At 37.3% G+C, this 12,390-nt stretch overlaps 1 protein-coding gene across 1 annotated transcript; it reads left to right on the top strand.

The window, feature by feature from the left end:
* Nucleotides 1-8,974: 8,974 nt before the first annotated feature.
* On the top strand, nucleotides 8,975-12,317 carry LOC106061486 (transcription factor HES-1-A-like). Its single transcript, XM_013219650.2, has 3 exons — nucleotides 8,975-9,337; nucleotides 10,349-10,444; nucleotides 10,596-12,317. The coding sequence occupies exons 1-3, from the start codon at nucleotides 9,260-9,262 to the stop codon at nucleotides 11,655-11,657; spliced, it is 1,236 nt and encodes a 411-aa protein (XP_013075104.2). The 5' UTR covers nucleotides 8,975-9,259; the 3' UTR covers nucleotides 11,658-12,317.
* The last annotated feature ends 73 nt before the right edge of the window (nucleotides 12,318-12,390 follow it).

The raw sequence follows: 12,390 nt of genomic DNA, 5'->3' as shown, positions 1-12,390 counted from the left end.
GTGATTTCCTTGATGTTAATTCCATTGTTAGAGTCTGAACATTACAATTCTTTTATTTAGTTCTAAATAAATTTGTGCCTAAATTACAAAAAAAGTGTATTTTTTATGACTTTCATTTATTTTATTTTTTTTCGCTTGTTTATAACATTCATGTAACCATGTTGCCTACATAACTGACAATTTAAAAAGTATTGCCTAGCGTGGAAAACGTACTGTCTTCGATACAGTCAACTCCATTGCTACAAAATTGTTGCGACAGTATTTTCAAACATGCCAAAGTTAGTGCGAAGGTTGAGCTTGTTTTTTATTTCACTAGATTAGGAAATCACATCTACTGCATCAAGTATATTTCTGTATTTAGATTTGACCCTAACCCTAACAGGCAGAAAAAAGATATGTAGAAATAGAACAGAATAACTGCAAACAATTGTTCCTGAATTGTGTAATAGACATTAAAGAAAAATCATATTGAGCTGCATTAGTGTAATGCTAGTGGCTGTGGCTTCGTCAATGAATCATACAGTGAATTAGAATGGATTCTTCTGGCGACTCATTCTGTACCAAACATCGAAATCCAGATCGACATCCAAGCATAGTTAGAGCACTATCACCACAACCATGTTTCCCAAGAGGTCTTTTACTTTCCAAAAAATGAACCAACTTTGTCAGCTATATCACGTGCTGTAGATTTAGTTTCAAGAGATTTGCATAAAAACTAATCTTTAAACTCGCCATTATTTTACAACGTCTGTGGATTCACCAAACTGGATGCTAGATATTGTAAGAGGAGCAGACATCATTTCCTGAATAAAACTTACTAAGGTGAAAAAAAAAAGGCTTGCTCACGCGAAGAACGGTCATTCTCTGACCTTGGAAACGTTATGGTTTGGGGCGCTAAACTATTGCATGACACGGGCTTCTACATTTGTACGCGAAAACCTGGGCCACACTGAAGGACCGCGTATTTACAGCCGCCCCCCCTCACCGCGATCTACGCTACTCCACTGCTATCCCACGCTACTTTAATAACACGAACGAGAAGCAAGCAGGCAATTTTTTAAAAAACTAAATGTCACTTCCTTTGTCTTTCTTATTAAATGGCCATAAAAATGAATACATGACATCCCCTGTTGACCAGGAACACATCAATCTGTCATGATAATCCCGAGTTATTCCCCCATACACAAACCTTAACACGTGAGATCGGACTAAATGACCAGCGGTCAGTAACTGGGCCCCGGGCAGAATCTGTGTCAGTCTTTCCCCTGCCCAGGTTTTCGCGTAGAAATGTAGAAGCCCGTGTCATGCAATAGTTTAGCGCCCAAAACTATAACGTGTCCAGGGTCAGAAAATGACCACTCCTTGCGTGAGCAAGCAAAGGTGGTAGGTCACACCTGTTACCTGTGAATGAGTGGAGGTCGAAACCATAAACCAAGCCACAACAATGGAATCTGTTCAAATCACGTTAATACGAGTGAGTCGACTATTTTACAGAAATGAAAATTACTGACCGATGACTGACCACTGGATGTTGGGACAATACTTGTCAGGCACAGTATGGGTGAAATCTAATACCATTCCCTCCTGAGATAATAATTATAATGCTTTGTTTTCGAGTCTCTACCTATCTAGCAATAGTGTTAGGGTTTGTAGGTCATTACGTAGGGTCCATTGTCCAGAATGCCACTGTGGGTGAGCACAGGTGGCTAGCAGGTGTGCAATGTATTTTTAGGAAGGTGAGTAAATTATTGAAAAAAAAAGATGGCTATCACTCACATTATTTAATTATTCCTAAGTATGTGTGTAAGTGTTATTTGGTGAGAGTGTGGATTAGGGAGAATGAGAACAAAGGGGAGAGAGAGGAGGAGTGGGAGAGGGAGAGAGAGAGGGGGAGAGAGAGAGAGAGAGAGAGGGAGAGAGAGAGGAAGAGAGATGGAGAGAGGGGGGAGAGAAAGGGAGAGAGGGAGGGAGAGAGGGAGAGATAGGGAGAGATAGAGAGAGATAGAGGGGGGAGAGAGAGAGGGGGGAGAGCGGGGGAGAGGGAGGGAGAAAGAAAGAGGAAGTGGGAGAGGGAGAGAAAGAGAGGGAGAGAGAGAGAGGGAGAGAGAGAGGAAGAGAGATGGAGAGAGGGTGGAGAGAAAGGGAGAGAGGGAGAGGGAGAGAGAGGGAGGGAGAGAGGGAGAGGGAGATAGGGAGAGAAAGAGAGATATAGAGGGGGGGAGAGAGAGGGGGAGAGCGGGGGGAGAGAGGGAGAGGGAGAGATAGGGAGAGAGAGAGAGATGGAGAAAGTCAAAAGGGAGAAGGTGAGGAGAGGTATCCACAATGGTACTTTTACTATATTAAACATATGTGTGTGCGAGGGAGCGTTACGGCGCCAGAGTGATACCAATAAAAGAGTTCATGAAATACTTTAATATTGAATTAAGAAGCCAAAAAATGAAGTAAATATGAGTAGGATTATTTTTGTAGGGGTGATGACATGGGGAAACTTAGAAAAGTGAAACTAGAATTCACAGGCTAGAAGTCTATCTTTCTGTGTGGAAGGTCGACAAAGCAGGACGTACTAATTCAACCTAACAATAAACCAGTGGTTCTCAAACTTTTTATTTAACGGAACACTTCGCGCATTCTGAGTATTTAGAGGAACACTTTACTTATTTTTTTTTTTTATTTTTTTAGAGAGGCTAACTCACGTAGTGGCCAACTAGTTAATTATCCAGTAGTTCGTGAAAAACACCTATTCAGGCCTGTTGGAATACTAGGGTTTCGCGCGGAACACAATTTGGGAAGAACTGCTATAAATCATATGTCAAAATTATGTTTGGACAGCGTTAAAATTGGACACCATTTTATGTTCGATGACCAGGATGTAATAATAAAAAGGCTAGTGGCGAAACAAAATATCAGAAAGCCTTTTAAATATTTCGATGAAAAGATGAAAAAAGTCGATGAATACTCGGAGATTGTATGTAGGACTATTTTCTATGGCGTAGGGCGGGGGAAACTAAGTGTTACCGGTAATCGAACTCAAGGGCACATGCCAATTAGATGTAGCAGACACTAAAAGTCAAGTTTTTTTAAGAGGGGTTGGAAGAAAAGAGAGAGAGAGAGAGAGAGAGAGAGAGAGAGAAAAGTAGTAGGGAATAGACATGCCAGAAGTGAATGTTTTTTTGGGAGGGCGTTAGAAAGCGGGCCGTTCCAATTAAACGTAACATGTACCAGAATACACTTAGCAAAAGGGGGAATTGTTTTTTAAATAGCAAAACATTTAGACTGGGAACTAATATACGGGCGTAGCCCGATGGTTCTTTTATAAATCTAAAGTGTACCGAAAAAGCTATATACCAGAGCAGAATACACTTATCAAAGGGGCAATTGTTTTTTAAATTGCAAAATATATAGCCTGGGATCTAATACACGGAAGTAGCCCGATATTTCTTTAATAATTATAAAGTGTACCGAATAAGCTTATGTATACATGCATTAATCTCAAAAGATATTAAAGCTATTTTTTTTTTAAACTTTAAATACTCTTCGGTTTTGGTTTAAATTAGAACGAGGCTTTTATTAAAGAAATATTTTTTTTGGATCTCTTAAAGCGAAATGTTGAAAATTCTACAGGACTAGTTGTAATAGTTCTTAGACTTAGATAGGTAACTAGATCGCTAGATAGATATTGCCAAAAACAGCTAATTAACTCTCTACCCATGCAGGTAGGCTTCTTCTTAATTAACTTAATGATTCCTCGCCTCGGCCAGTTGACCCGAAGACCTCCAGCGGTGAGCGCTGACCACTGAGGCGATAAAGAGTCACAAAATTAAGTCAAGTGTCCAGTGCTGCTATTCTTCTCCAGGGGTGCTATCTCACATATGGACGACGCCTTCCGCCTCTCCGCCCAGACACTTGATCTGGACCGCTGGTCACTTTTAATCACTGCCACCCTCGATCGCCAGCTCCCCGCCTCTCCAAGTCCGTCACACACCGGGTTTCTCAACAAAAGCTCGTGCCTGTGTCAACTCTTGCGCGGCATTTCTGGTTGCATACGGTGTCGAGTTGATTTAGCTGTCTCTAAAAATACACCGGGTTTATTTTATCTTGATGGTAAAATGGTAGCTGGCCAAAGCACAACTAATCGAAGATTGGGTGCCGAAATTAAAGAGTGTTAGAAAGTTTTATCAGATTGTAGGTTCCCTGGTGTCAAAACGTCTGAGTGATGTGAATTAATAACGCTAATTACACACTTATTGTTAATTTTGCAAGGTCACCAAGGCTGAAGCAAACAGGGGAAAAAAAAAGCCATCTAAGGGGGAAAAAATGCGGATTTTTTACCTTTCACCTTTCCATTAGTCTGTTGGACCGTTGGGGCACCATGCAAGATTTGTCGACCGTCTTTCTCCATTCCTCTCTGTCTTTTTTCTTTAGTCAGAGCCTCTTTCAATGGCAGGGTCGTTCATTTTTTTTAATGTTGTCTTCCCATCGCTTTCTCTGTCTGCCTCTTCTTCTTTTTCCTGGTACTGTTCCCTGAATGAAGATCTTTGCAAGCCCCGAAGACATTGTATTAACAAAATAAGCTGCGCATCTACTTTCTTCATTAAATAAACTCATTAACTATAACAAAATCATAACATGTTTCCACTGGCCCCACAGCACCCGAATAGAAAGAAAACTAAATGGAGAGCTCCCTGATTTCGGAACCACTGCGCAGTTCATCTCATATATTGGTCTAGTCATCTGAACACTCCAACATAATAATGAGAATGAGGAAGAAGTAAATAACATGCTGCCATTGTGCAATAGTTCTTAAGGCCGAATGTCTGTGCTGCCATTGTGCAATAGTTCTTAAGGCCGAATGTCTGTGCTGCCATTGTGCAATAGTTCTTAAGGCCGATTGTCTGTGAAGTATAACGCTAGAGAATTCTAAGTGACATTGGGAAAAAAATGGACATTTTCCATTCGCTCAGTAAACAAAGCTAGAATTCTTTCAACAAGCAAAATACTGACAATTAAATATTTAAAGTATGGATCTCATTTATATATATATATAAAAGGTCATTGAGAAAAAAAAAAAGAGATTTGAAATAAATTGGGACTGTTTGTTGTACTCATTACATTGGAGATTAGGCGATGTTTAACATTGCAAAAAAATGTGTATATTCCCTTCATCATATGCCGTTATGTACTATCCGAACATTCCCTTAAGTAAACAAAACAACAATAACAAAAAACAACAACAAAAAAAAAAACATCAACAAATAATTTCTTTTCAAAACAGAGATTATATTAGACGTAGTTGTATCAATTAGTTTGGATCAGTCATGTCATTAAATTTGTAATAGACGTAGACTTAAAATAGACAATAAAAAAGCATTTACAAAAATAAAATCCGAACTCATAGCTCAAGCCAACACGCTAACCACTTTGCTAGTGGAGAGCCTATGAACATATCTGTATAGTTATCTTTTTTTTTTATAATCTCGTCCAATTTTTATGTTGCGTTCACTATGAATCAGACGACGGCCTGTAAATGGGACTAATTCAGCTTATTCCATTAATTCTTACCCTAGTTTGACATACCAAACAGAATAATTCATTACCAATACTTAATTAACTAAGTGGTTAATTTTTTTAAATTGATACTTGTGTTGTCAGGTAAAAGAAATAATTGTGCAAAATTTCAAATTTTATCCGAGATATGGTGTGGGAGAAATAACGTGTAAAAACTTTTTTCCAGACAGACAGACAGAGTGAAATGATAAAAGCTTTGTAATAAATGAATTTTCAAAATCAAGAAACAAGTATAAAAAAAACAAAACAACTCATTTTAAAGAAAATGAAAATCTAATGTTAAATTGGAATATATTCTCTTTGTATTGACGCCGAGAAAGGCGCCAGTTTAATTGTATAACCCCAAGCTAGCGGTCAACATCTGTCCATCTGCTTTTCGTCACACCGGGCAGACGTGATGGAATCGAATCAATTTTTTCCCCCATTCACGGCGATGCCGGCCGCCTGCACGGAGCACGCGCAACGCAACCGCCATTACGTCTCGTGTCATGCCAGCGAGAGATGGTCGGGGGTGTTGAACGGCTTGGGGAGGCGGGCCTGTTTCTAAAGGTGAGCGCGGGCCACGAAAACAACAAGGGAAGTCTGACAACTAAGTGGCACAGTGCATTGCTCATTCCGTGGTAGTTTGTTTAAGAGGCAGAATCGGTGCGCACGTGTGTGTGAGAAGTGCATAAGGGGAGGGGGGGGGCGTGCTGAAAGAAGTAACCGACGAGGCGTGTTCGGTTTATTTAAGATGGTCATTATATTCTCTTGACACCGGTTATTGTAGTCATGCAATGGCGCCAAAGAAAAAAAAGAGTTCGTATGGCCAAGCTCGTGGAGGGAAGATCGCAAGAGAATGAATTAGATAGCGGGGAGGGGAGACGGGACATTCCCTTACTCGCCCAAAGACACTCATTCTTTTTCTTTTCCAAAATAAAACTTAATTTCAATAAATCTTTTTCAGGTCTTACAGAACATGTTTATTTTTGTTTTAAACAAGGGAAACAAACGCGTTCTACGTTTTTTTTTTTTGTCTAACCTATTTACTGTAATGTCTGACCTAATTAAATACATGTCTAACCTAATTAAAGGAAATATAGTTTTAAGGAAGCTCTTAAATTACTAAGATACAGGTAGCAGATATCTTTTCTAAAAAAAAAAAAAAAATTGCTCTATGCAATAAGCGGTTGAGTTGACTCTAAAGCGAAATCCACAGTAGTCATCTCACGGAGTAGGCCTATACATTTTATAGTACGGACACATGGAAATCTAGGCTTCGGGAATTAGTTTTGTAGACATATTTCTAAACTTAAAGACCAACTGAAGAGGTTTTTTTTTTTTTTCGAAATTTGAGTTAGCGATTGATTTGGATAGTAGATAGCATTTAAGTTAGTTCCCAAAAATTTGAGATTTTAGAAAAGCGTATTTATTTTAGAAAAAGTAATATTGAAAGTGTCAAAAATAACGAGATTTGAAAATCAGCTTCAATGGCCGAAAAGTGATTTAGGTAGTCAGACTAAGAACTGTTTAATTCTGTTTTTTTTTTTCCTTCTTGTACATTCTAAAAAAATAATATAAATAACATACGTAAAGGTAGCCATACCAAACCAAGTAATAACAAAAGTAAGTCTGGGCCACAAGGCCATTACATACAAAACAGAATGAACAATGTGTACTAGAAAGAAAGAATAGTCTATAAGAGATTTTCATATATGGCGGAGAAAAATATAGCCTAATTTTTTTTTGATATACAGAATAGTCCACATACTCCTTTTCCTCTGACCTCTTCTACCCTCCTCCAATAGTGTACAGAATGTACATCCTCCGTTTTTAGTTGTTTTTTTTCAACGCTTGTATCAGCTCACTTTGTCTGTCTGTCTGTCTGGTAGAACTTTTGTAAACGTTGTTTCTCTCACACCCATTCTCGGATCAAGTAGAAACTTTCCACAATTATTTATTGAACCTAAATAAACATGAATAAGTTACGGATAATTAATTATTTTTTATTTGATGTAAAAAGGCAATGACGTCTACATTATTTATATATAGAGCTCTAGATGTGTAATTCTTCCCCTTGGATTATTGTTATTTAGTTTGCACCAGTGACGTTACAGTTTGTATGAAATCCCAAAAGGGTCACATGTTTAAAAAATATTTGCAATAGGGGTGTCTCAAGAATAAGGAAATAAGCCAATTAAATATTGTTCAAACTAAGGCTTAGGATTAGGGTTAGGGCTTACTCAGTGCTGAGTTTTCCGATGGGCAACATAAGCTTAGTGCCCCACCCCCCACTGGACTGGTGGGCCATCAGAAATGGCTACGGGGACATTTTCAATCGTTTTGAAGAAAAAAACAAAGGTAAAAATCACCGTTCAATGGGCCCGTACCAACAATAGCTCTATCATAGCTATGTTCTGATTGTAATCATTTAAAACAATATATTTTTTTTAGACTTATGCCTAATATAGTAACACTACTGTGGAGTCTTCATATTGTGAAACACAATTAGTAAATTGTTTTGCCCTTTAGATATTTATGAAATGAACGGATTTAAAAAAAAAATGTATTCGTCTTAACTATCTTACTATCAGACGTTACTACAAAAAAGATGATTACGTCATATGCGTCATGCATCTAGTCATGCATGTTAACCAATGACTTAAATTGTGCCAACTCACTGGTTTTCCTGGCTGGCTCAGGCAACCCATTCCATGCTCTAATAGTACTAGGGAAGAAGGAGCATTTGTACAAATTTATCCTAGCATATGGAACAACGAATGTGCCTTTCTGAGTATTTTATTAGATTGTGCTTTTGTATGTGAAAATTAGTAATTAATCTGTATGTCTTGTAGATATTTATGAAATGAATGAATGAATAAAAAAAATGTTTTCCCCACAAGATTTAATACAGTGGGCCTTCCTATGCATTATATAATTATATATAAATAATAATAAAAAAAAACAGATTTAAGAAACTATCTTGTTTTGTATAGTTTAGTTATCTTTTTTTTTAATGATTATTGTCCATATCCTTTTTTTTTTAAAAAATATTCTTATGTTTCTCTACACGAATATGCTAACAAAGAAAGTTTATACAGCATCACTCTTGACTAGTTGATCACTATCAGCTTTCACGCACGCATACAAATATAACTTATTGTCAAAGTGCCACGCAACAGATCGTGGCGTAGGCAGGCTACCTTTTCGTGTAAATGCTAAGAATAATAACGGGATTTATTCTGCTACCCTCACACATCGAGTGCGGTGAGCTGCGTTCCTTAACTCACTGATATCACACAATTAAAAAGGCAATAAATATTCGCCCCCAAGTGCAGACGCTCGTTTCGGTCTCACATCTGCTCCGATGGTATGCATGGGCGCGTGCCGATAGTAAATCGAGCCTTCCCATTGGTCGGGACCAAGGGAACGTAATCATTGTTCCGGTGTCAGCGAAGCTTCGTCCCCAGTGACACTTGGCGTGGGGTAAGGAAGACATGGCTATAAAGCGAACCATGTATCGGAATGGACGATCAGAACTAAACATTCCGTTAGCAGAGCTTCGGAATTCAGAAACTACTCTTGTATTATTCAGAAACTGCATGTTCATTTGGTTTAAAGCCAAGAATCGGACTTCATATTATTTAACAGTCACTGTGTTCAGCTAAGACTTGTGCTAGATTCTCTAGTTTCGTTTTTTTCCCAAATAACAAGGATGGATAACTCTCCCAATGTTTGTGAAGCGACCAGTCAGTCTCACGAAATAGACAACTACAGACCTACCCATAGAAAGGTAATTTTCTAGACCTCTATATTTGTTTCTTTCCGTTAAAATAATAAGGATCACTATCTACTAGATCTACATAATCTAGATTTAGATCTATTAGATTATAAATTATAAACTTAGTCTTAGATATACTATAGGACTATAGGTCTAACTAATTACTAATTAGATCTAGATTCTAGATCTACATCTTCATCTAGTTATCTAGAATCTAATGTAATTTAATGTATTAATCATATTAATGATCATCATCATAATCATGTCAATCATGATGATATTTATAATAATTGAATAATTGTAATTACTTAATGACGTAGTCGTAGTCGTATGTAATAATAATAATTCTAGATCTAATAGTAATGACTAATGTCACTAATGTCAATCATACTGTCAATGTCAATGTAGATCATATTATCAATATCAGTTCAGTCATAGTGGGCCCATAGTGCATAGTCATATGATTTGCAACATTATCCATTATCTGATTATCATATGATTATGATTATGACAAGTAATAAAATATTTTAATATTAATAATAATCTAGTCTAGTATATCTATTTCTATATTCTATACTAGTAAGTATAGATCTAGAATAATCTAGATAGCTGCTAGTTTTAGTTATTTATTAGTTGTATGTCTAGCGAGAAATCTACTTTTCATTAACTTTGTTTACCAGATCTAGTTCTAGAGATTTTATATTAGATCTACATCATGATCTAAAATATACATTATAATAGATCTAATGGAATAATTATTTATTCTGAAATTTCAATATAAAATAGATCTAGCCTGGACTCACTTCCGTGGTCCCTAGATTCTTTTTCTTTTCTTGCTTATTTAATAAGTTATTAGATAGAATTATTATTTATGAAGTTATTAATTAAAAGAAAAGAGTACTGCTGCTTTACATACCAATGCACACAGGTTGTATTAGTTATAACATGATTCCAAATTGTAAACTAATTTACAAGTTACTATTTAACCTTTATTCATACTTTATATTATTATTTTTTTTGCAGGGTAAAAAATTACTAGCTGAAAAGAAACGAAGAGCTAGGATCAACAATTGTCTAGTTCAAATAAGAGATCTGGTTTGCGAAGGGGACAATGATAAGGTAACTACAATCTTCATAATGATTCATGGAGCTGTCAACTGTATTCTTATTTATGAACTTTTGCAACAGATCATACATTTTAAATTTTATTTAATTTTAGGTAATCAAGTTTAAATCATTGTTTAACAATTGTATTTTAAAATCATTACAGGATACTGATCTGGACAAGATGGAGAAAGCTGAGATTTTAGAAAAGACCCTAGAAGTCTTGACCAGATTACGTCATGACTATAGCGGCTCTCACTCCTCTTCTTCTAGCACCATCTCTACTCGTAAAGCAATGGCTGTACGTTATGCATCTGGCTTCAGCTCATGTGCAGAAGAATCAATCCGTTACATCCAAAGTTCCAGACTCGTTCCTACTGAGGTGAAAGTTCAGCTTCAGAATCACCTGAGAGCAATAGCAAGAAGAATGGAGACAGTCGTTCAAAGTGACGACTCAAGTATTTCAACAGCTTTTCTTCCCGCCGCTTGTTCCTCATCCTCATTATCCCCGACAGATAAACTTTTGAGCAGTGAAAATGTTTTATCGTCAACTCTTGACAGAATGTCCGACAACGAAAGCAGCTCAGTTCAGTCTAGAATCGTGTTTGTTCCATCCCCTACCAGCTCATCCACACCAGCGCTACAGTACAACACAGCTCACAGCACCACACCGACATCTTCCCAGCAGCGCACCAGCTCAGTTCCCACCCATGAATCTTTCCACATCCAAAACTCTGGGGACAGGCGTACGTCTAGTAGCAGTGAGGTAGAGGGTTACTTTAAAGACTATAACTGCAGGCCAGCCGCAGATCGTGCCAGCTCGACTGTTTACAGATACGAAGCCGTCACACCCGAGTTTAACCGGGAGCCTATCAGTTCCACATACACCTTTTCCTCGGAGCTCTCCTACCCTTCTCCTATATTATCTATGACAGCTTGCACCCCTACCTGTGGTTCCCCGGTAATGATGCACCCCGGATTCCTCCATGCCTCCCCTCTTATCTCTGACACTCCTGTCTACAGCTACAGGGTGTATGAGCCTTACTCTTCCCTCCCTACAACTCTGATCCAGCCTGTACACTTCATGACAACGCCTATCACCAGCAGTCCAACAATTTCCACAACAGAGGTCAAACAACCGTCAACACCCAGCAGTGCTCTCAATCTTTGTGTCAAAAGTAATGAAGCCCACCAAATATCTCCCGAGACCATGTGGAGGCCATGGTAACCTAATGGAATTCTATAAATAGACTTAAATCAATTACACTTCTAAGCTGGAATGTACATATATTCTATAACATGACAATTGGTACAGCAATTTCTTTATTGCATAAAATGAAGACTTACAAACTTTAAATGGCATTTGTTTTATATTTCATTTTGTGGAGAATGGGTAATATTTTTCTTTATATAATTCTCTTTTGTGTGTGTGTGTTTTTAATCATGTGACATTATTTATTTTAAAAGAGGGGTACATTGGAAAAAAATGTATGTAAACCAGACATGTTAAAGTTTCCTGACCATCTGGTATTAGCTTCTGATTGTTGACATGATAGTCAGAGTTTATACTCTATCTGTAAGCTTAGTTGTCCTCTTCAGAAAGATGCACTAGTACTTATATCCGTAACATTGCAGTAAATATATTTGTTATGTACAATATATATTTGTACGACATTTGTTAATTTGTAAATAGAACTGTTATTTTGAACTTGGGTACGTGAGCTTTTAGTTGACAATTAATTGGCAGCTTTTTTTTGTTTTATGCATAATTATTTATTGAACTCTTTATTACATGTTTTGAATGATTCCAAAGCTTTCTGTGATAGCCTGTGACATAATGCTTTTCTATTACATAATTATAATTGACTAATTAAATGTTGCAAATGAAGTAGTGTTTTGAGTTCTTTATTCACCCTATTGGGTTAGAATTGACTAGAGCTCTAAGATTTTTTAATAGAGTT

This window comes from Biomphalaria glabrata, chromosome 13, assembly GCF_947242115.1.
Source record: "Biomphalaria glabrata chromosome 13, xgBioGlab47.1, whole genome shotgun sequence".
Classification (NCBI taxonomy): domain Eukaryota; kingdom Metazoa; phylum Mollusca; class Gastropoda; family Planorbidae; genus Biomphalaria; species Biomphalaria glabrata.
The sequence above is the reverse complement of the archived record's forward strand: the minus strand, read 5'-3'. Positions and strand labels throughout refer to the sequence as shown.

Coding starts and splice junctions, on each gene's coding strand:
- LOC106061486 (XM_013219650.2), top strand. CDS start 9,260: ATGGATAACTCTCCCAATGTTTGTGAAGCGACCAGTCAGTCTCACGAA. Junction 9,338..10,348: donor ACAGACCTACCCATAGAAAG/GTAATTTTCTAG, acceptor TTTTTTTTGCAG/GGTAAAAAATTACTAGCTGA. Junction 10,445..10,595: donor GCGAAGGGGACAATGATAAG/GTAACTACAATC, acceptor AAATCATTACAG/GATACTGATCTGGACAAGAT.